General features: G+C 46.6%; 1 protein-coding gene across 1 annotated transcript in view; it reads left to right on the forward strand.

Moving 5' to 3' along the window:
- Positions 1-8,249: 8,249 nt before the first annotated feature.
- LOC8039048 (glycine receptor subunit alpha-1) overlaps positions 8,250-24,144 on the forward strand; it is a 64,995-nt gene continuing 49,100 nt past the window's right edge. Inside the window, exon 1 of the mRNA XM_029970605.3 lies at positions 8,250-8,264. Coding sequence (XP_029826465.3) covers positions 8,250-8,264 — 15 coding nt within the window. The remainder of the gene's footprint in view (positions 8,265-24,144) is intronic.

A 24,144-nucleotide genomic window follows, 5' to 3' on the forward strand; every position in this document is an offset into this window, starting at 1 on the left:
CAGCCGCTGCGAGCACGACGACCATGTTGTTGGGCAAGCGCTGCAGAAATAGCTCACGGAGGAGCGATGTGTCGGCATCCGAAGTGGCGTCGCCCAGAAGTTGTCGCATCCGGCGCAGTAGCTGGCAGGGACGCTGGTCACCAAGCTCCTCCATGTTGAGGAGGTGCTGGAGGCAGCTCCGCTCCGACGCGGTCTTCCGGGCGAGGATAGCGGCTTTGAGGTTGTCATACTGGTTGGATGTCGGCGGCGCCGCGAGGATATCCTCCAGTTCGTCGGCGACTTCAGCTGGCAGCGAGGAGACGACGTGAAGATATTTAGTGGCTTGCGAGGTGATGGGATGCAGCTGAAATTGCGCCTCAACCTGCGCAAACCAGACCTTGGCGTTCTTCGTACAAAATGGAGGCAGCTTGAGTCGAATTGCCGCCAAAGATCCCGTCGGAATGGGATCCTCAGCAGCAGACTGTTCGCTCTCGGACATGGTTGGAAAATTGCCGGGAACCGTGAAGGAGTCGCTCGTCCGGGGTCACCAATTTGTGGGGCAGTGTTGCGAGATTTTTGCGGACTCGAAGAAAAAACGTCTGATTCCGTGTTTGTACAAAACGGTTCTGTTTATTGTCCTCTCAGGCGGCAGCGCGGAAGGGACCGAGCGGCGAGACCCTCCGCTGGGGCTGCAGCGTTCTCATTATTTTCACCCCGCGAGGGAAGGGGCCGCGCTGGTCTTGCCGCGCGGACCCCACTTTTTGCTGGTCAATGTGACTGGCGGGGAGGAGACCGCCACAGGTCCACTCCAGCCATGTTTTTGTTGCAAGTTTTGATCAAAGCTTGCTGAGGGACACTAATGTAAGCCTTATCGGTTGACAACCAGCGCTTGGAACATTCAATGGGCTCCGCGGAATTTACTGTGGACTGTGGACATTAGTATCACCCCTCTCTTGGCGAGCCACTTCACATGTGCATATCAACTGACAAACTCAACATGAGGGGGATCGGTGGGGTGTAGGGGGATCGGTGGCCGGGAGTTCGAAAGAGCCGACGAGCTGAATGGCTGCGTTGGAAATGGGCTCCGTAAAGGAAATCTCAACGGCTAAGCCTAGCCGGGAATATTCTAATATCATTTCTGCTTCTGCCTCTTCTGCACCAAGTGCAACGGAGTACAAGATTTTACTGCCACCTCTTCCCAACGGTAAGCTGCTTGAAAACTCACTGATTCTTCATGGGGACCCATCAGCCCGGCCATACCGCATCGACGATTTCGGTCCTGCTTTGAAGAAAATCATCAACCCAAACGAGATAGCTTCGCTTGGAGCCTACCAGTACACTCATGTGTGGCTGCTCACAGTGCGTTCTTTTAAAGAAAAAGAAAGACTGTTGCAGCTCTGAGAGATCCAAGTTAAGAACAAGACATGTTTGATAATACACGGGAGCAACACTGCGCTGTCCATGAAGGTGCATTGGGTTCCAACTAGCGTCCCAGATGCAAACGTAGCAAGTGCTTTTTCTACGTTTGGAAAAATAAAAAGCATCGCTCGAGACAAGTGGCACTACTCCGGCTTCGAAGAAGATGATACAACCACAAGAATACTGTCAATAGAATTGAACGAAGGGGTGACTGCGGACAGCTTGCCGCATCAGCTCAAGATCCTGGGAACCACCGCACTTGTCTCCGTACCTGGCAGAGCACCGCAATGTCTACGATGCAGGCAAGTGGGACACGTCCGAGGCCAGTGCCGCGCTCCCTGGTGTAGCGTATGCCGAAAATTCGGCCACGATCCCGAAGACTGTATTCAAACGTACGCCAACCGAACGGCTGCATCTATCCAGATTCCTACAGAATTCTCGATGGACGCAGAAGAAACAGCCCAAACAGAGGTTTCGGCAGAGTTCAGTACCGCTCACAGCACAGCCCACGTAGAGGCAGTCTCACGGACTGAGAAGTGCGAAGACAGGTCGGCGTCGTCACGCTCTGCAACGAAGGAGACAGTGAGCAATGTTGTCGTCTCCAACTTGTTCAGTGCTCTTGTCCCTGAAGACCAAGCTGAAGAGCCAGTAAAGTCAGACGAACAGGCGTCCGAAATGGATAAAACCAGCGACAAAGAAATGCTTGGGAAAAGAAAGGCAGAACAAATTCTATGCCCGTCAGATCCCGGCTATACATCTCAGGGTGAGAGGGCGGAGTCAAAAAGGAGGAGTAAGAGGCGAACGAAATCGTCATCTCCCAAAGCTCCCATCACCGAGCCGGAATCCATCCTGTCCGGCCACGATGACCTAAGAGCCAATTAGTTGGTGTACTTTGAAATTTCTACGGCTGCACGACAAAAGGACCCTGACTGACCTGACGGAGATAATCATGGTTTTAGGCCCACATGCGCTATGGCGGTCAAGAGTAGACATGACAGAGTGCACACTGAACCCTTAACCTGCGTGGCGACACTTTGCTAACAAATTGGACTGGACTATTTTAACTTTAGACCCAGTTGAAATAGAAAAACAATCTGAGAAACACTCTGGGAAGAGGTCAAAAGGTAGCACCAAATTTTTATGCTTCGAGAAGACTATCCGTCGCCTTCGCAAGTGCCTCACTCTAAAATATTTTTTTAAGATCTTCGAGTGTAATACATATCCAGAGCTGAGGCTACTGCACTCTTTAACAATGTTGTAGCCTTTAACTGATTTACTTTGCACCTTGGTCATTGAATGCAATGTCTAAATTATGTAACATTCTTTTTTTTGCTCTAACATATGCATATACCCCATTTTTCCATTCTTGCTACTTATGTCTTTAACTGTAAATAAGCATTTGCTCAAAAAAAAAAAAAAAAAATGGGGATCGGTGGCCGAGTGGGCTAAAGCGCACACCCAGCTTGACGCAGGTGGAGCGAAAGCTCGCGCTGCAGAACCCAGAGATCCTGAGTTCGAGCCCCACCCCTGCCCGTTTCGATCTCGATGAGCACCGTACCGGCGTGCGGTCGTGTATCATTACTGCGTGAGCACGTTAAAGACCCCAGGTTAGCAGTCGTACTGCACTGGCAAAATTGCTCATCTATAGTGTAAACCAGTGTCGCCCCTACTGGTAGACCAACTTTACGCTGTATAAATCACTAAAACGTCCAATTTGACTTTTTGAATCAACATAAGTGCCTCTTCTTGTCGCATCCATCTGTTTGTGCGAAGGAAATTTGCGTTTTACCTATGCGGGAGTTCTGTTCACCATGACCATGTCTATGACATGAAAGCCCCTGTGCTTGAGCTCATTCAGTAACGATTAACTGGTGAAAAAGTGATAGAAGTAGAGAACATGACTAGATTCCACTCCTTCAAGAAATTTCAGCACACCTTGAGCGCCGACGCCACATTTTTGCTGGCTGTCTTTGTCCTGAAGCGTTGTCTTCCTTTGTACACGTGAAAATTTAGCACCTTTTTGGAAGGGCATACAAGCACGAACAACTTGATCCCAACAAAATTCGGTTTGCAAGAAAGTCACTAACGGATCCGAACTCTTCCGCTGAAGGGCGCCATTTGCTCATCCAGACTCACTGTTTTTTGTTCTTGGCTGCACCATGCAGACATTACAGACCATGTCAATCAGGTCTAACCTTCCAAAGTTTGTCCTTTTTTTGTTACTGACAGAAAGCGGGTCAGCAGACCTCAGCCGTGAGCGATAAAAAAAAAAGCGATCTCTTAAACTAACTTTGCAGATGCAGGGAGCTTTGGTGTCCGCACTCCAATGCATACGTATTCGGGGCACTTCAAACGCGCCATAGGGATGCACACGCTAATGAATTTCATCATTTCCCCGGGCGTGACATTCGCGGAAAAGACGCCACCATTGTCCTGCACAACTCTTAGCTTGGTGTAGAACGCGAGCTTGACAAGAAAGTCCTCACTAAAATACTGCATGAAGTAACTGATGGAGTCCAGCCATCGTGGGTGTCAGGAAGTGAGTCGTCCTCTCGGAGGTTTGTACAGGTAAGATGAGAGTTAAAAGATGTATTGAGTACTTTTTTTAAATTGTAGGCAAGTTGCATTGCAGTTTTAAAGCTTCTCTTATTTGGTTTTCTTCGAACTAGCTCCTCCAGATAACGCCCCGATGTTCTTGGCAGCTTTCTTGGCGCCTGAACATCGTGTTTTTCTGAGTCGGAAGAGCTAGATTCACTTCTTTCTTGTACGGTCGTACCGTTAGGACCTGTGTATTCTTTATCACCGACTGACAAGTCTTCGATATGAGACGACTGAGCAGGCAAATCCATACTTTCATCCCGAGTTAGATAATGAATACAGGACCATTTTCCCGCTGAAATATAGATGACAGCCCAGTTGGGATTCTTGCACAGACAGTTGTTCCACGGAGTGGGCAAAAAAGGAAAATTGCTTGTTTTCATAAAATATAATTGAAAACAAATAAAATAAAGAGACGTCAGGGGCCAAATGTTGCGCTTTTTGGAATGCCACGGTGACTAAGGAGAAGGAAGTGACGTCAACAACGCCGCAAACGCAGATTGGATGTTTATTGGTGTGGGTCACTGATGAAGAATTCCCGCAGAAGAAAACAAAGAAAAAGTGAGCTTTGTTTTCTTCAGCGGAAATTCGTCATCAGCGACTCTCACCAATCAACATCCAGTGTGCGTTTGCTACGTTGTTGACGTTACTTTCTTTTCCCTAGCAAAACGCGCAACATAGGCCTCCTGGTGCAACGTTCTGGAGCAAGCTCAGTTCTGCAGCTCTCTATTCTCGCCTGCGGAAGCGAGTGGCCCAGGTGGCGGTCACGAGCACTAACGGCGCTGGAGTCGGATCTTACTTCCCTGCCTCGCGCATCGTCTGCTACAACCGCGTTGAGAATGTTCCTTTCTTTTTCTTTTCCAATTTCCTTTTCTTCCTTGTTTTTTTTTTTTTTAACTTTTGTGTGTATAATAGCAAAACAAGATGATGAAGATGAAGTGTACTACACCTCAGAGTCGAGAGTCAGCGCAGTGTGAGAGTGCTTTCTCTTGAGTGATTGAAATTTATTTTTGTGTACGTCTGTTTCCTTGCGCTGTGAAGTGTTAGTATGAATCATCAACTCGCCCAAGCTCAAGTATTGCTATTGAAACTTGGCGGGCTAGGCAATCCGGAAGTAAGACGCGACTGCAGCGCTGCTAGTTCTCGTGACCGCCACTGAACTCAGGTCGCAGGCAGAGCTGTGAAACTGAGCTTGCTCCAGTAATGTTGCCGTGGTGTACAGCCTGCTGTACATTGAAACCTCAGCACATTTGGAAAGGTTTCTATCTGCTTGACGACTTGAAAACCGTTTCCACAGTGGGCTAGACATCATACTTGACTCTGTACAACATGAATGAAGACATTATATAACATATTAATAACAATAATATATATTTTTTTTTTACAGGGCGTGCTTGGCGAAGTTTTCGTTTATCGGTTTTCCGCCATTTGTCTTCAAAACGGCGGACAGCTTGCGCTATCTTTTGGGCGGAGCGGAAAGCTGAAGTGTAGAGTTGGCTGTGCACGCGTTTTCCTCCTTTCTTCGGATTGCCACAAATAGCTGGGCGCGAGTATTAGCCCCGAGAAGTTTGCGTGGCGCCCTCCTACGGCGAACCGGGGTGACGTCACGGCGAGGAGAGAATATTTCCCCGACTCGCCCCGTTCGCCCTGTGGAAGCTGTGACGACGTTAGCTGTCGGCGCGCTACTTTCTATTTTTTTTGGCGCGTTTTTCGTAGGAAGTGTAAATTTTTATATGCGCCTTTATTGAGGTATGGCCTGTAGCTACAGGCGAAACTTCAAGCAACACTTTAAGCGCGGTTGACAGGGCAGGCAACGCATGAATCACAGCTGGTATATGAAAATAAAGAAGTATGGCCACAATTACAGGAGCATCAATATAGATTTACATCTCGCACAATAAATGCTGCTGATGGTCTGAATGAATTGGCAGGTTAGGTATACTATTTTTTTTGTATCTCTGTTTTTAAACAAGATCGCCGAAGCAGAAAAGCTGCATGCTGCTCGAGCAACATGCTAGATACAGTCTGGGCCATGGCAAGAGAATCACAAGTGAGACAGCCCAAGTGCAGGGGCAAAGTAAAAAAAATAAAAAAAACAAGGAACATTTACGATATACATTGCTCGCATTTGACCTTTGCTGCATTCAAATAGTATTTCAATGGACCACACGGGTGGTATGTGAGGACTTGTTTATATTGTCACGAATGACAAGATAAAACAAAGAAGCTGGGAAACTGAAACGTTTAATGGGGCGAACTTGTGCCCCCCCCCCCCCCCCCCCCAAAAAAAAAAGGAAACAGAAGATAACAGCAGAGCGTCGCGGGCGTCGAAGTCGGCGAAAGAGCAGAGTCGAACGCAGGGGCGAAACTGACTGCGGCTCGCCGCGCGGAGCCCCTTATGTACATGCGTGAGCTTCTGGAATAATCGGCGTAGAATGTTCGACGCGTAGAACTTTCGGACCTCGAACAAGCAACAGGATTGTCTCTTTTCATTGGAAATGACGATTCAGACTAAACGGTGTATTTTCCAAATACCCAAGACTGGAATAAAGAATGCCAGGAAAAAAGTATAAACATTCCAAATTACGGCACTATTGCTGTGCATATTTTGGGCAGTTCCAATACATATCATACAGGCAACTGGGGGCAATTCGTCCGTTTTTGCTGCTACCATACAAACTAATTTCCAGTAATTGTGCATCTTCTAAGAAATATGCCTGCATACGTGTATAAACTATATAATTAAGTCACGAAGAAACTACATTTATGTAAAACAACCCTGTTCCACGAGCAGTTCAAAGATAATCAGACACAGGGCCTTTAAAACATCTGCGAACCAGCGCATGCAGAGTGACAGCGCAGAGTCGGGGTCGCGAGCTAATTTTCCGACCACCCAAAGGCCCATAATATAAATGCCACTTCAAATGCTTTAAAAGCGGGATGTAATATCGTCCTAAATCATGAACATGCAAGGAACAGAATTCCAGCGTCTGAAACACTTGCGCCACCGCTTCACCGACCCCTCGCAAAATTGCCTTCTGTCGTGTGGACGGACGGGCACGTTCATCGGCGGAATTGCCTCCGCCAATTGCTTTCGGGATTTGTAACCCAATTTTAAAAGTAAAAGAGACAAGCAAACTTATAAAATGTACGGAAGCACGTCAATATCGGCCTAACTCAACGTCTTTTGTACACCGGGTAAATGAAGTCCAGCTCCTCGAAGAGCTTGCGACACACAACGCCAAACCAGGAAACCGGTGCTGGGAAGCAAGCCGATGCGAGATCGCGGAGCGGAGTACTCCCCCTGACGTCACGATACACCTCACCCAATCAGGGCGCGGCGACCGCAGCGACGCTTGTGTTCGCTCTCGGGGCTAATAACCCAAATAAAAAAGCTAAATTAAAAAAAAAAGAAAACTGTTGTTGTGTACAGTTGGTTGTACGAGGGGTTTCAAGAGGTTAAATGGGCAATGATATTATTTTTTATAAACTTTTTTCTTAACGTTTCTACTCAGCTCACGAATCACGCAGCGTTCCAAATTGACCAAAGAGTTGAAGCAGAGGGAAGGGATGAATTCCCTTGCTGCTCGGACCTTCGTTTTCGTACCCGCAGATCGCCTTTCTTCCCCTAGAGGATTAGCTAGTCGCTCAAAATTCGGTCGAACACAGCTTTCCCCACCCCGTTCACCCCTAAGCTGACAGTGCTGTGGAAGCTACGTGCTCGTGGGCCAGCCGCACTTCCATATCTTGCCACGTGATCACGCTCCCGCGCGCATACCCATGCGCAGAGAATGGATTCAGCTGATAAGAGGGACGCGGCTGCTTGGTCGGGTAAGCGCGTAGCTCCCACCGCACTGTCAGCTAAGGGCTGAAGGAAACATAGCGAGGACGGGTGTTGTGTGACGTGCGTTGAGGTCGGGTGATTAGCTTTGGGTACCGTGGATGTATCGCAGTGAAAAGTTGGAGAGCTTTCGAAGGGAAGGAGGAACGATTTGTCAGCTATGTTTTCAAACCTTCTTAGAGAAAATCAGGGTTTTGTCTTTCTACCTCCTTTGGTTTGGCCCACTAAACGGCATGCTATTAGTAAAATCCAGACCTAAATTAATTTATCGCAGCCCAAAATTCGTTTCATGACCACTTTAAAGTGAACTGGAGCATGTAATCTATTTGTAAAAAAATTATAATAAAAACTTTATTATGTTCACTTTGAACTAATCCTTTTCATGCCATTTATTTATTACGAAGGTACAAACATGACGATGGGAAAGGTAATAGAATTCCGTACACGAGGGACAAAACAATCGTGCACACTTGAACCGAAACACCGTATCGCCTGAACGACAATCTTTTCACGACGCAATCATGGACCTTCTCAATCACCTTCCAAATGGTCATGGAAAACAGCACTCAACATATCATGTCAAGCAGAAACAAAGATCGAGCCCTGTTACGTTTTGGTCTTCCAAAGCTTCTGAACAGGCCTTACGCATATTTGGCGCCGCCTATCGAAGCGTTGTCGAAAATGCCGGACCGCAAACCTCGAAGATGGCGGCCTCTTCCATTGCGTTTTGACCCAATTCTGGACGAGCAGTTCGAAAATCGAGTGACCGTTGGTTTAAAAAAGAGGGAAATTTTCGCACGCTGGCTTTCGACAAGGTCTATTATAGATAACAGTATTCAATCATTAAACGTTCGCTGAATCTCTTACTTCCAAACTAGCGAAATGTGTTTTTAAACAAAACATTGAGCTAAAAGGACGCAATCCGAAATTTTAGGAGTTTATTATACAAAACACGCAGCTTCACGATTTCACTCTTCAAGGCAATAGTGTTCGGCAGGGGTGCAGGGGTCAGAACTTTCATAAGCTTGGCGACACTGCGAAAGATTTCGTACCAAGAAAAACAACCCAAAGAGAGAAATTCTTTAAAAAAAAAGCTAAACCACATCTTAAAAAAAAAAAAAAAAAAAAAAAAAAAAAAAAAAAAAAAAAAAAAAAACGAGTTTAAGGTGATTTTTGGCGCACTTTTATCCCGTGAATCCTTTCGTTTTCCCCGAAGAGGGGGAAACGCGAAAAATTTCCCACCAGTCGTGACGTCATACAATTGAATTTTAAAGATGACCTTTGTGCGCACTCATGCGCTCAATTTGTGAATTCCTACAAAGATAATATGCGTCGAATCAATGGCAATATTGGTAGTGCAAATATTATGGCAATGTCAAATATACTCACTGCAGGAACTAAAAATAAATACTGTTATTATATTTGTTCCAACACAACCGACCATAACCTATATTAAATATAGGCTATAGTCGGTTATGTTATGTTGCCATGAAAATGCTGACACACGTGTGATTTTTAAATAAATGACAGTTTCTCATATGTTCCCTCGTAAGAAATCATTATCTCTTTATTAGTACACGCTTTCTTTTTTTCAGTTTCTCGAAAGTTTTCATGGGCACTGCAAACAACAGGGCTGATATAATAACAAAGAAAATTCTAAGGGAGACATCATTGAGAAAAAAAAAGAAGTGACAAAAAACAACATTAATTTAAAATCCAAGCAAATTGTTCTTAAAAAAAGCAAAAAAAAAAAAAAAACTATACAGTTCGCGTAAAAAATATAAAATGTTATACTCATACGATTGCAAGAACTCGGAAGTAGTATTTGAAGAAAAAAAATTATTGACTGCTTTTGTAAAAACTATTCAATCGGCATGCTCAAAATTACACTCAAAATAAAGTGCTGCGGAAGCTATCGCTGCCATAGTTCGATGAATATAGCACCACGCCCGCATCAGTCGATTGCTGCAAAAGTCAAGTGTCAGGAAACTACAAAAAAAAAAAAAGAAAAAAAAGAAGAAAGAGCACTCTATACACGTTTTGTGTATCTCGACTGCAATCACACACCAACACACACACACACACACACACGAAAAATGAAGCGAAGCATATCTTCGTACCATTGTGTGCGCGGGTCGGGCAAACGATCGATCGAGTTCTCCAAGAACCCATCACGCCCTCGCATTTTTGCTACTTCATTGAACGCGCGGACCTGTTGGTCGCCTTAGTTCCCGTAAGCGCCGCCATGCGCCACCTCTAGTACTGTTCCGCCAAACGGCACCGCGGAGGTTTCAAAGAGCAAGTAAAAGGGGAGCGCTCCTCCTGAACCGGATGTGACGTATGGGTCGCGTCAGGACTTACAAAAAGCTACATTATGGATCCTCGGCGGTAAAATGATATCTCTCCCTCTTTCTCTCTTTCTGTTTCTCTCACGGATACGCGCGCACAGACATCCATCAAGTCGTTCGCTGGCTACGCACGGAAGTGACTTCACGAACTGGCATCCCCCTTTTGGCGAACAACTCATTGGCTAGAGTTTTAGAGTGCCCTGATGGCGGAGTGTTTTCCAACTTCTCGCTCTGGGCCACGTGGCTTACAAACCGCATTTGCAATAACGAGCTGCGAGGAGGTGTCGATAACGTTGGTCGTCTGCAAATATCGCCGCCTTTCCTTCTGCTTCCCCTTCCGCCACGCGAAAAACACAGCGCATGCGCACTTGCGACCGATCGCCGCAGGAAGAGTCCGCCATTGAATTGCAAACGCTCTCCACCGTATGAGCAGGTTCCTCTCTGAAATCTAGGCTCTCTAGTCAACGTCAGAGCAGACGCCATATTGGTCGGCGGCCAGTACGACTCCGCGGAAGGTAGCGTGGAGGCCCGGAGGGTTAAGAGTGACGTCATTTGCCGTCCCCTTACGTCTCTTTTTTCCTTTGTGCCTCCGACGGTGTGGTCGCCGAGCAGAGTGGGCTCTTGTGAAGGTATCGACGCTCGGAAAGAGAGCGCGCTTGTGAGTGGGAGAGCCCGACTTCGGTGCCGACAAAGTGACTGAAAACGACGCTGCCAAGACGAACTCGGTGCGTAGAGCGATGCAACTATTTTTTTTTTCACGTGCGTGACAAAAGAAAAAAAAAAATTGAACAAAGAGGTTTATGCGCCAAATTAACCGCGATAATTCAGTTCTCATCAAGGCGCTGCGTGAGTTTATAAGTTCGATAAAACGCTTAAAAAGAAAAAAGAAAAGATGTATTCTACTAAATAGGGAATTTGGGGGATCTGACTTTGTTTTCGTAGTCCCTATCTTTCTATTTACAGACGCTGTTACTTGATCCGCGTAACGACAACAAGCCCAATAGCTAACACATAAATATTGATTTCTTCTTACGAAAGCGTTACACATAAAGGAAAGGACACTGTCCGTGTTCTGTCCTTTATGTGTAATTCTGCCGTAAAAAGTTGTATGCAATACCTACGCGCTCTCTAAAAAAAAAAAAAAAAAAAAAAGAAAAGAAAAAAGAACTATTGCACGCGAGAAGGCTTTTTCTTTTCTTTGCACTTCCAGGTTGATTAGCCATGCAGTATCCCGGTCTTACTAATTTTTACGCGTATTTTGCTAAAACCAGTAGGAAGTGCAAATATCTCCGAATCGACTCCAGAGCGTAAAAACCAGTTGTTTTGCACACGAAGAGTAAGGCTAGGTAAAACCAAAAGCAAACTTCACGTTCGTGTTTATTCAGCGTAAGGTCGGTTTAACTTTCAGCTGCGGCGACACTGGTTTGCGTTGCAGATGAGAAATTTAGCTAGTGTAGTACCACTACTATACTGAGATCTTTAACGTGCATCACGCAGTAGTGATACACGGACCGCAAGCCCGTACGATGCTAATCCATATCAAATCGGGCAAAGGTGGCTGTAGGAACTACGCACTTGTAAATAGAGAGTATAATATTATTTCTTTTTTTTTTTTTGGGGGGGGGGGGGGGGGGTTGCGGAATATCGAAAGGGAACATCAGCATCAGTACGTAGCCATCGCTTTCTTTGAAGTTCCAAGATATTCACCCCGTGACACTTTACATAAAGGGGTTGTAATGAATATCTGTGTTCGTGCTTTTAGCGTATGCACAAATTTAAAACACTTCTAAGCCTGTGCCTAACACACACAAAAAACAAAAACCACACAAAAAGTAAGCCTGCTTCATATAATGACTGAATTCGGTATTGAAGCGAGAATTAGACAGAAAAAGAAAGTCTGATTTCGCAAAATATTGAATGCCTTTATTTTACGAGAAAGCGTGCGCATCTCCACAATCTTGTAAATAGAGACTGATTATACAGCAAGAAAGAAAAGTCCAAAAGGTATTAACACAGCAACCTTCAACCCGTTTTCGCTAGGACGCTCAGGTCTGAAACTGACTGTGGAAAGTCCTATACAAAGAGAAACTGAGGGAGAAGAGACGAGAGCTTGAGGGGAACTCAAAGTGCGGAGCTCTGACTGGAAAGGATAGAGGGTAGACGCGAAGGCTGATTGACTTTGTCTCCACTCACTGGTCTAATGCGTTCGAACACCGAACCCTGGCGACCGGCGTTTGAACGCGAGAAAATGCTCCAGGGGCGGACGGCGCTCTATTTCGCTCAGATTGGAGGGAACAGTGGGTAATGACAAAGACAGCTAGCCTTAGCGTAGGCCGGTTCTCACATGCAGCGAAGCGCTGATGTAGCGCTGCTCACGTGTCGTCAGCTATTTATTGTCTGCCACGAGCAACTGTTTTGACGGTGCGATACAAAACTGGTGAACGCTCCCGTCAGCACGCGCTTAGCGCGAGGTCAGCGCCATGCTTGTAGCGCTTCACTGCATCTGTGAACAGGCCTTAATCCTTCTAATAAACATATTACTAAATTACCCAAGCATCAAGGAGAATGCAGGGATTGGTGTTCCACGCGCCACACGTGCTGGCCTCAGCAGTAGTAACTTTTCTAAATTAAATGCCTAAAACCAATAGACCGATCTCACGATCTAGTTTGAGTACGCCACCGCTGCCGACATGCATCGTGGGAGCTGTAGTCTTCCTGCACGCGCAACAACCCTGCTGGAGGTCTGCGCGAGCAGAGCAGGAGGAGGGAAGAGCTGTCTCGTGAACTGGCGTCTGCCTCCTACGAACTACAGTCATGGCGGCGTCACGCATACGTGGAGCGCTTGGTGAGATCGGTCTATTGCATCTTGCACGCGTGTTCGTCAACGCTTCACTTTGGGTATTTACTTCGAACCCTTTATACGGGGAAGGCCTGCGCGTACGGCGCGTGGGAGACCAATCCCTTCATTCTCCTTGATGCCTGGGTAATATTGGCGACGTGCGTCATCGAAAGCGTCGCTGTGGTCGGCCTTCTACGATTGGCCGAATGCTGACTATGACGTCAGCAGAGGTTTTCTCATCGACGGAAATAAGAGGAATGAAAGAACTTCAATTTTGATGGTGTTAGCAGTGTTGCTTTGAGAGCGCTATGATTTCAGGCTTCCACCATGATCATTACAAGCACCATCGAACTTATTGTTCGTAAGTAATGACGTCATGAGAGGGGACCATAGGAGGGCGCCACCAAAACATCTCGCCGCTAATAGCAAATGGTCTAACGCGCACGTGCTGGCGTCAGCACTAGTAACTTTTCTAAGGCAAACGCCTAGAACAAATGGCATCTTGCTCGCGCGTTCGTCAACGTTTTGCTTTGGTTATTTACTTCGAATCTTCCATACGGGGAAGGCGTGCGCGCGTGGCGCGTGAGATACCGATCCCTGCATTCTCCTTGATGCTTCGGTAATTTAGAAATAGGTCTATTAGAGTTCGGCGTGCTGACGACCCCACGGGCTCTTATACAGGGTGTCACAAAAGAAAATTTACACGGTATTTTTTGCCGCAAAATTAAACTAGGCATCGCCGAACGCTCATTCTCCGCCCAAAGGTAGAGCTAGAGGTCACAACCAGATGCCAAAGTTTCAGCCCGATCCGGCAGCTTAATCAAAAGTTATAAGTCATTATCTGAAAATTTCAATGGGAAAATGGAGCCCATTTTTGCCCGTTTTCGGTTTGTGGTGCCATAGAGCCCCATATGTCTGAAAACTCCATCGGGCGCCATTTTCTAATTGAAATTTTCAGAAAATAACTTAGAACTTTTGATTAAGTCATCAGATCGGGCTGGAACTTTGGCATCTGGTTGTGACCTCTAGGTCTACCTTTGGGCGGAGAATGAGCGTTCGGCGATGCCTAGTTTATTTTTGCGGTAAAAAAGACCGTGTAAATTTTCTTTTGTGACACCCTGTACAACCTCTCCCGCAGTTTCTATCCGCACACCAAAGAGTCATGAAAACAAAAAAACACAAGCAGGACCGTGTTTTTTGGTACGCGTACGTAGACAGTGCGTCGCAGAAAGCTCAAACTCCATGAGGATGTGACGATAGCGGTTGAGACAGAACTCAAAATTTATTGTGAGAACATAACATAACTTGAATCGTGTTTCAATCACTGATTGTGTTTTTCTAGATTTTCGTAAGGCATTCCGCACTGTGTCGTCCCCGTTCCTTCTTGGTAAACTTAAGCTGTTAAAGTTGGATTTTAGTGTGTTTGGATGGATTGGAAATCACTTATTACAGCGTCGCCAATGTGTTGCCTTGTACGGAAAAAATTCGGCGTATGTTAACGTAACGTCAGGGCTCTGTTCTAGGTCCACTTTTGTTATTAATTTATGTGAAATATATTTTCGGGGGAACTTCCTCGTGTATACGTTTGTTTGCCGACGACTGCGTTGTGCATAGAAAAATTCAGGATGAACAAGATGCTGCTCTCTTGCAACGAGATTTGGAGTGTATTAATACTTGGATGGGCTCCACGTGGCAGATTAATTTAAATCCAAAAAGTGTGTGCATCTGTGTTTTACAAAAAAAAAAAGAAAGCAAAAAATTAAAAGCCACTATCGGATAGAAAACAACTTAAGTAACGAATCTACGTATAAGTACCTTGGTGTCACTCTCTCATCCGACTGTTCTTGGAACGTGAGTTGATCGTGAAAGCTGGCAGGGCGCTCAATTTTATTTGAAGGACTTTGAAATGCTCGTAAACTGATTTGAAGAAAACCGCGTACTTAACATGTGTCAGACAGATTTTACAATATGCCTGTGCCGGCTGGGACCCTTCGCAAACAACCTTGATAGATATATGGGAAAGAGTTCAAAACAGAGCTGCTAGGTTCGTCCTTGATCGATATGGGCGCAGGAAGATCTGCACAAAAGGAAAAGAGAATCGAATTGGGAACTACTTTCCTCTTGCCGAAAATAGTTGAGATTGAAGATTTTAATTCTTATATACAATAATAAGACTGGTATAAATAAGGAAATATATTTAAAATACTCACATTTCGTTTCTAGGCGGACTGATCACGTTTTTCAGAATCTTAGAGTACCACGCCAGGACAAACTTGTATGCGAATTCTTTTTTTTTCTTTTTGGTTAAAAATATTAAATAGTGGAATAGGTTGACTGAAGACCAAGTGTACTTTACAAATGAAGATATGTTTTTTTCTTCAAAACTGTAACCCCCCTCAATAGCGCCTCCGGGCAATGCAAAATATACTTAAAAAAAGATAAGCAATAAAAAGAAGAAAAAATTCCTCAATGAGGTGACGTTCGACTAAGTTAATATTGTCAAAACAATAACTGAAATTGTGGATGCATGTGGCATTTATGTAAGTGAAAAAGGAAGGAGTTGCCAGGAAGAAAGTGAATATTGTTTTCTTTCTTGCTGACAAGATTTGTTTTCACTGATTAACCCACGATGTTATTTCTTGTGCTGACGATATTAGGCTTAGGTGGACGCCTGCTCATAGTGAAAGTTCGTATTTTTCTATTATATTTCAATCCAGGTAGCGTGTTCTCAAACTTTCGCATTCTGTCACAGCCCAAGGAGGTCATAATGGGCAGGAGGTGGCGTCAATATCCCCAATGCATGGAGCGAAGTGTAACGGAAGTAGGCGTGGCAACGAGCCGCAACGAACATTTCTTGACCAATGGGAAGCCTAGTGAGTGGGCGCCGCCATTAATTTCGGTGCAAAAAACCGCGTTGCCATGACATTTCCGTGGCAACACGACTGTGTGCACCGAAAGTACTGGCGGCACCCACCGTTATTTGAAACAGCGCTTAACGGGAGACTTTTAAACCGGTATGGTCGGAATTGGATGAGATTATTATAAACGAACGCCTGGTTGCCCAGCAGAAAGTAAGTGACTAGAATTGAGACGCTCTAGACGACGCACCGTGAAGGACTTGGCGGTGCGCAACGAATTTTTTAATAAACAGCAGCAGCAGACCGCACGAGCGCGCATGCAAGCCAGGAGCGCACAGAACAACGGGCTCGCGCTTCGAGTTCTGACTTCGCTGGCACATAATGTGGAACTAAATATAAACACTCACGCTGCAAAGCATTTGCATCGTGGACGCCCACGGCGGACGCCGACCGCATCGAAAGCTAGCCTCTTGAAGCACACGCCGGAGCAGATCAGAAAGCAGACGAACCGCCGGTGCGCTACCCCACGGCCTCGGAACGGGTGCGCAAGGCAGTCTGGGATTAAACGCCTCTTCCGGCTTCACTCAGGCTGACGTCATGCCGGGTCCTGTCTGTTTAAACGTCCTTGGTCACAGCCGCTAGCCGTAAAATATCACGGAGTTCCAGCTTTCTGCGACGCGTAGTTTATTTACGTAAGCCAAAAAGCGCGGTTTTTCTTCTTTGTTTTTCGATAAACGCCCTATAGCTTATCTTACCAGTGATATGTTTCAGAACGTGCGTCCAATATGTATGCTTGAAACCGCGAACGACCATTGCAGGTGGTTGAAACCACAGTCAATTGTGTATCGATTGCTATAGGGGTTTCAGATGGAGGCAACCTTACTCAAATTATTAACACATTTTTATTCTGCGTTGGTATTTGTTTTACTATAGCTAAGATAACATATTCAATGTATAAGGATTAAACTAAGTCAACGTTGTAGTGAAATATGTGCTCACTGAAATATGTATTTTAATTTAAATTCAGTACGATAAAAGTTTGTGGTGATCCCCTAATAAAATATACATGATAATATATATATAACATATTAGAACATATATCAGTTCAAGTGACAAATCATATCAGCCTTATGGAATGTACCTAATTTCAGATATTTTTGCTGGACAAATCTTATATATAAAACTTGTATTTTGCAATAGATCTTTATTTTTTTTATTTTGACTCAAATTGTACAGAAAAGGGAGGTCGCCATTGTTTGGCGGCTCGCGAAATTGACTGAGAAATCGGATGTCATATTTCCCTTTGACACGCGAACATTATATCTTCCTTTTAGCGAATGAGAGTCGTTCAAGGTGTCATTTGTGCGTCGTCACACGAGAACATCTAATGGCATTTACTGAAAATGAAATTCGCTGCTTCATATGTTTGCGCCAAACCATTTCCGGGTGCTCTCGAACCGACTGACTAATCACGACGGCAGACACTCGGAGGAAAAAAAAAAAAAAAAAGAAAATAACGGAAGGTTGTCATAACAACAATCTCCAAAATTAACAACAACACACAAGTTCCGTGTGTTATTTGATCCTTACAATGTCTAAATACTTCTAGGTATTTCGTCACAAAAAGTTTAACTCATATTCTGCCCCCCCCCCCCCCCCCCGTGAAAAAACAACAAAACTAACACACAAACAAAAAAAGGGGGAAAAGTAGAGGTAGTCTTTTCCCCATAGCAATTTGGCGCCCGACGACAATAATGATGCTATATGATGTTATATCACTTTGGATACGACAATAATGATGTTGTATGACTTTGGATATGACACCAGTTGGTGTCATTAATCGTAACACCTGCCTACTATTAGAGTTCTGAAATGTTATATACCTTTTCAACATATAAAGCGCGTTGGAGTCTTCAGATAGGAAACAAAAATTGCTTACCGAATGGCGAGCAGGTCTTACTAATAACTATGACATCTATCGCTATTAAAAGTGTACGTACTGTCCGCTATTCAAGATTAACGTTCTTCGTGATCGAAATGGCATTGAACAAATAATGTGGCATTTCGTTTCCTTTTTCGATGCAATAATTTTGCGATGTTTCTACGCATGAACAGATTTTCCACAATGGCACATTCTTCTCGGCCGCGCGTTTCGGAATACCGTCATACATAGGCTGATGGCAAAGAAATAAAAACAACAACAACCACAAAAGCCTGGTTAGCGATACTTGTTACGCGAGAGCTTAAAAAATCGGGCAACCTGTTAGTATACTAGAATCAGTTGCTTGAAATCTTTTCTAACTACTTTTACTAATGCTACCGGAACAAAACTCTGCGCATTACACATTCTTCAGATAAATTATATCGAGACGTATTTTACTTGGTAGATATATTAGACGCGTATTACCAGCGTTTTGTTTTTCCTAGTGTTCACAGACCTCTTCACAGCCAAATCTGTGACGAAGACATATAAATATATTTTAATTTAATTTTAGATGATTGGTGGCACTCATGCAGCGAAGGGAGTTGATTTGTTCACGACCGTGATTGACATCGTTTCCTTTATCTTAGGAGCAGAGTCATTCCATATCGCTATCAACCAAACTCTGCCGTAGCAAAAATAACACCTGCGCGCCAAAAAAAAAAAGACAAAAAGTCAGTTTTAGTTTTTTTGAATAGGGGTATTCACTGGAGGTCATATTTGAGTGCACTGTTTAGAGCGCATGCTCAGAACAAGCTCACATTAATAGACTGTTAGGACGGGCAAACTTGATGGTGGGGAATGCACGTTGCAAAAGAGCTGTGGAAGCTCAACATCAGCACGAGCTCAGCAGTCTCGCAGACAGCTATGGCCGCCAGCGAATCGTTTTCTTTTTTTTAAGCTATGAAAAGCGATCTGCATTGTAGTTTGAGCTGTCTGCTTTGCTACTTTATTGCATTATCGATTTCACGTATTTGTGAGCGCAGAGAAAGCCAGGAAAAAGAACCAGCACATTGTTTAACGATGTGTAACCACATACGAGCACCGGAATGGAGCTTGATAGCCACCTAGTAACTAAATAAAAGAAAAGCTAGGTCTTAATTCCCTAAAAAAAAAGAAAACATTTCTTTGCAATAAAAGGCAAACAAGAAAAACGAGAAAGCTGTCTTTCTGTGTGTGGTAATACGCAGGTTTATCTCCTAAGTGAGGTTTAAACGTCGGAGTGCCTTATACATATCTGTCAGGCATGGTAGCGTGATGCCAGCAAATTAGAGGCCAGCCGTTCCGGGCCCTTGAGGCACGACACCGTGGCGTGCGAAAGAGGAAGTTATGGCCGACGGCAGCCGAGAACTCTGGGCGTTCTTAGGCTGTTTCAGCGCAGGTCGTAAGGACGACAAATTCCTACTGTATACTCTGTCTCCCGCTGCTTGTCAAACTACAAAAACCACGATTTCAGTGAGCCAATCAGCGCGTCGTAGGAGGACACGTGACTACACTATAATCCTACTAGTTGCGCGCAAAGCTGTCGAAGCCATGGGCGGAAGAGATAAAAGCCGCTTTTGTACAAATTCAGAGTGACAGGCTAATCTTCGAGGGAAACCAAACCGACGTCCGGGACACACAGCAGAGGGCGTTTGGTGTGCGTAAAAGGGGAGTTCTCCTCTCCCTCTTCTCTAACTCTGTAGTACTACGGTCTCGATCCCGTTTCTTTCGTAAGGGCTGTCACGTTCTTCGCATCCGTCAATCTGGTTGGGTTGAAGGGGCCGTGGCGTTCGGTCTTTGTCCAGTTACATCGAAACAAAGTCTCCCGCGGATATAAACAGTCATCTACAGGAAGTGCTGCACCCTTGAGCTTTAGTCCCATCTGAGAGGCAAGCAGCAACAACCGACGCAGGCTATACGTTTACATGAATGCGATCGTAGCGCATCGAATCGAGCAGGTACCAATCGCACGCAGCCTGTCTTTCTATTTGTTTCTTATTCTACCCGTCTGCTACCAATCAAAAATGTGAAATCTTGATTCGATGCGCTATACGGTCGCATCCATGTAAATGCAGCGCATGTAAACACAGCCACAACTTCGAGCACGCGTCGCATCCGTGCAAAGAAACCATCTGTACTCCCCTCAACCTTAAGCTGAAACTGCAGTCAATGCCACGGGCACGGGAGCTTGAGGTCGCTGCTTTGAAGCGTTATTTCCCAGAACGAGTACTACCGCTAGAAATGCACGTCCCAAAATCAGGAGCGCGGTGCTAGCTCGCGCTTGTAGCTTGGGCTGTAGTCTCAGCATAATGGTGAACAGAGTCGGAGCGTCCTCTATGCTGACAAAGCCTTGCAGATCGCCACGTGACGCTGCCGCCGAAAGTGAAAAGGTAGAGCTGCAGACAACGGATCAGAGGAGAGCTAAAGCCTCTTGATAAAGGTGTTTTCACAAGTACCGCCAACCATTGTTGTGGAAATGCGCAAGACACGTGCCACGAGCGGGTGCTCCGCCGCCATTTGCTTCCAAGGGCCGCTCGAGACCTGGGCCACGTTCGCTCGCGCATTTGGCGCTACTTGCAAAGACAAACGAAAACATATCGAGGGGCTTTAAAGGAGCTGTGCAACGATATTCAATCGGAATGTTTTTCTCTCTACACGAGCTTACTGGCACACCTGGGACTCAAGGATACTCGCACGCAACGCCATTGGCCAAGAAACTCCTTTGTTGCGGTGGAATTTCAAGGACAAAAGCGATCATTTTCATTCAATCTCTCCTTTGCAAAATTTCATGACGTAACTCGGGGATCGCAGTACACCCAAGTGACGATATTTGAATGCGGTTCATAGATTGGACCCGAGCATTGCGTGGGCATTCGACTTGGGCTCGTGACAATTGCTAGCTCGAGAAACATTCGGGTTGTGACCCGTGTCCAATCGCTGCAACGACGACAACAGCCGAGCCGTAACAATGTCTGGAACTCAGCGCGTGTCCTGCGCTTTGCCAACCCCAGCGCGTGGCTATGATCTACATTGGCGGCATATAATCGGCTCCAGATCACGTGGCCGCTTGTTCTGGCTGCGAGTTGAGGGGGTGAACGCTGCTCGTTTTTCTTTAATTTTTTTCTGGGACTCCTATTGCGTGGGGTGAAAAACGAACGCGTGTTTCATGGGTCATTAACGTCAGGGATCTGTTCTAAGCGGTATTTGCGCAAAGTACAAAAATTGTTGCATCGCTCCTTTAAGGAGAGCATGTAACGGGCGCCCCGCTGCGGCGAGACGCCGAAACACGCTTCTCCCGAGCGATGGAATGTCCGCTCGTGCTCCTCGTGTTCCTCGCGCTACCGCTTCTTTTCTCAGCGAATTTGAAAACCATGTTTCAGGTCCTCGCTGCTGCAAAAGCTGTGCGCTGTACACCAGGTTCCCAAAGAGATGCTCTGTGCAAGCAGGTCCTCGCTCTCCAAATCTGCGACCGGGCACTCTATGGCTTCGTCGTCGGACTGCTAGGCTTTGTGAGTGCAGAGGAGGCTATGACAAAGTATAGCAGGCCACGTCCGGGCTACGAAAAGGAGTCCTCTTTCCTTCGCATGGGGGATTGCCCTTTCCTCCAAACGCAGCTCAGTGGGGTTGCTGCGACCTCACCACTATTACAGCGCTTCAACTCCTTCTAAGACCTTACAAAAAATTAATATCTGGCGAGATTTGAAGATTTCAGATATGGCCATATAAAAAAATTGGCCACATATAACCTGATGTGGTATATCTGCCAGATATAGCCTCGTAATGACAGATATAGTCTGATATCCCTGGCCAGATATGGAAATCCCAGATCTGCATAAGTACGGAAATTCCAGATCTGGCCAGGCATATCGAAAGAACACACGCCTGAAATCAGCACTTTATATCTTTTTATCGTCTACAATTCTCCCAAGTGCCCCGGCCCGCAGTCGAGGAATCATGAGAACGGTGATTCTTTAGCTCTTTACTGATCGCTAATTTTGACCAATTCCATGGTCTCAATCTCACCGTGCCTGCCTCTTCGCTCCGGGCTTGAATTGGAGGCAACGTTACTAAAACACTCAGTTGCGAAGCTCACCCTTGCAACCCGGACCGCTCGCGTCCACCGAGACCAAACTAAATCAAAGGTAGCGGAAGCTGCACCGATGCACGAGGCGCGTGGAACGTGCAGCCCTTGGGAAGATCCTGGCGGCACAGCGCAGCACTCAGCTAGATTTCAGACGCCATGTTCTTCCCAGATGTGCTGCGAAGCACGTCTCGAGCAGTTTCACAACAATAAATGGCGCCACTTTTCCCAGGATAGAGGGGCTTTAAACTAAATACCATAGCAGCTCCACCCTTTACCGACTTGTCAAAACATTAAAGTTAATTTATATTTCTACTGCGAAACGGCATTGAAAGATAGCGCCACAGGCCGTTGCGCGGCTTCACTTGAACCGAAACGTGCAGACGTTCCGTCCCCGGAGTGACCGCTGCGAGAGAAATGGCGGCGTTGTTATCGCCATCACTATGGTGCCTGGAGCGCGTCTTCGACTGGTGTGTTTAGCGTCCTATACTGCCCATACATCAAAAGTGGTCCCGAAGTGGCAACAAATGACCTCACAGAAGCCGAAGTGTCATGGTGTTGCATGTCGCGATCCTGGCGGTTGATCATAGAAATGCTAACGAGAAGGTACGAATATCGCCGCGTGCGCAGCTGACCAATCAGGCAGCGCGCTCGTGGCCTAACGGTTATGGCGCTTACGTTCCACGCAAAAAGCCAAGGTTCAATGCCTGATCGCGGGTACACACTTTTGTTGACCTTGTAATGTTCTGGTAAATTCGAGAAACGTGTTGCTGATTCGAGGTTAGAATGTTCTACGCGCCGAACGTTCTAGGCCGAATGTTCCGGAAACACACGCCGGTGCAAAAGGAGCTCCGCGTGGCGAGCCGGGGTCAGTCTCGCCCAGCGTTCGATGCTGCTGTTTCGTCGCCATCGACGCCTGCGACGTTAGCCTTTTTCTATTTTGTTTTGGGCACAAGTCCGCCCCATTAAACGTCTACTTTCTTCAGTTATCACCTCATCAATTGTCATTCGTGACATCTGGTGGAGGTGCTGGGTACCGCATGTTCGTGCAGCATACCCCACCGAGGGCCCGCAGCGCCAGCCCGACCTTGAACCCACGGGGGAGACCAGTGGAAGAGCCCGATGTCGGAGCAAGCCGCCGTCACCGGGGCGAGTCTCCAGAGTGAGGACTACTGCCGGACCCTCAGCGAAAGAAGTCAGCGAATCCAGCAATGACCACTCCATGCCAGCAAACCAGGACCGCCACTGTCGCTCCCGTCGTGTACTTACCGGTCGTCCACCAATCGCCGATGCCCTTCCACGGCGAAATCTACGAAGACGTCGGGGACTGGATCCTTCACTAGGAGCGCGTGGCCCGCTGCAACGGATGGAACGCCGAGCAACGCCTCCAGAACCTCTAATTCTCGCTGGAAGGCACTGCGAGGCACTAATTTGAAAACCACGAAGCTTCCCTCACTTCGTGGGATATCTGTGCCACCGAGTTGAAGCGGACTTTCTAGAACCAACACCGGCGGCAGATGGCGGAGGGCCTGCTCCAGTCACGGACACAAGCCCCCAACGAAAGCGTGACCAGCTTCGTTGAAGACGTGCTACGAGTTTGTAGACGCGCCGACCCGCAAGCCACCGAGAAGGAGTTGTGCTTCCTCATAAGGAGCGTCAAAAGCGAGATCTCCGGTGGCCTTGTCCGCAGCCCCCCGACGACGGTTGACGGCTTCGTGGCCGAGGCGACCAACATCGAGCGAGCGCTGTCGGCCAGAGCTGTCCACTATCAATGATTCGCCGGAGTGTCAACGCTTTCGGCTGTGTCACCACCTCGCTCCGATGTCGATGGTGTCGGCACCGAACTTCTGCAACTGATCATCCGCGACATCGTTCGGTACGAGCTCAAGAAGCTACTGCCGGCCCCAACCGCCCGGCTTCGCTCTCGATTGCCGACGTGGTTCTAGAGGAAGTACAGCGAGCTTTCCTGCCGGAGACTCCCATCATCGTTCCAGCTCCCGAAGAACCGGTGCTAAGCTACGCCGCAATGGCCCGACGACCACCGCCAGTTGCGCCGCAGCCGCGACATGAGTCTTCAGCACCGAGGAAACCGCCGTACGTCCACCTAGAATAACTTGCGCCGAGAAAGACGGACGTCAGGAGGATGGCCGATCGACACCCGCTGTGTCACCACTGTGGGGAAGCTCACCATGCGTACCGGCGACGTTCCCACCGGCAG

The sequence above is a fragment of the Ixodes scapularis genome, unplaced genomic scaffold, assembly GCF_016920785.2.
Source record: "Ixodes scapularis isolate PalLabHiFi unplaced genomic scaffold, ASM1692078v2 PGA_scaffold6__148_contigs__length_123643588, whole genome shotgun sequence".
NCBI lineage: Eukaryota > Metazoa > Arthropoda > Arachnida > Ixodida > Ixodidae > Ixodes > Ixodes scapularis.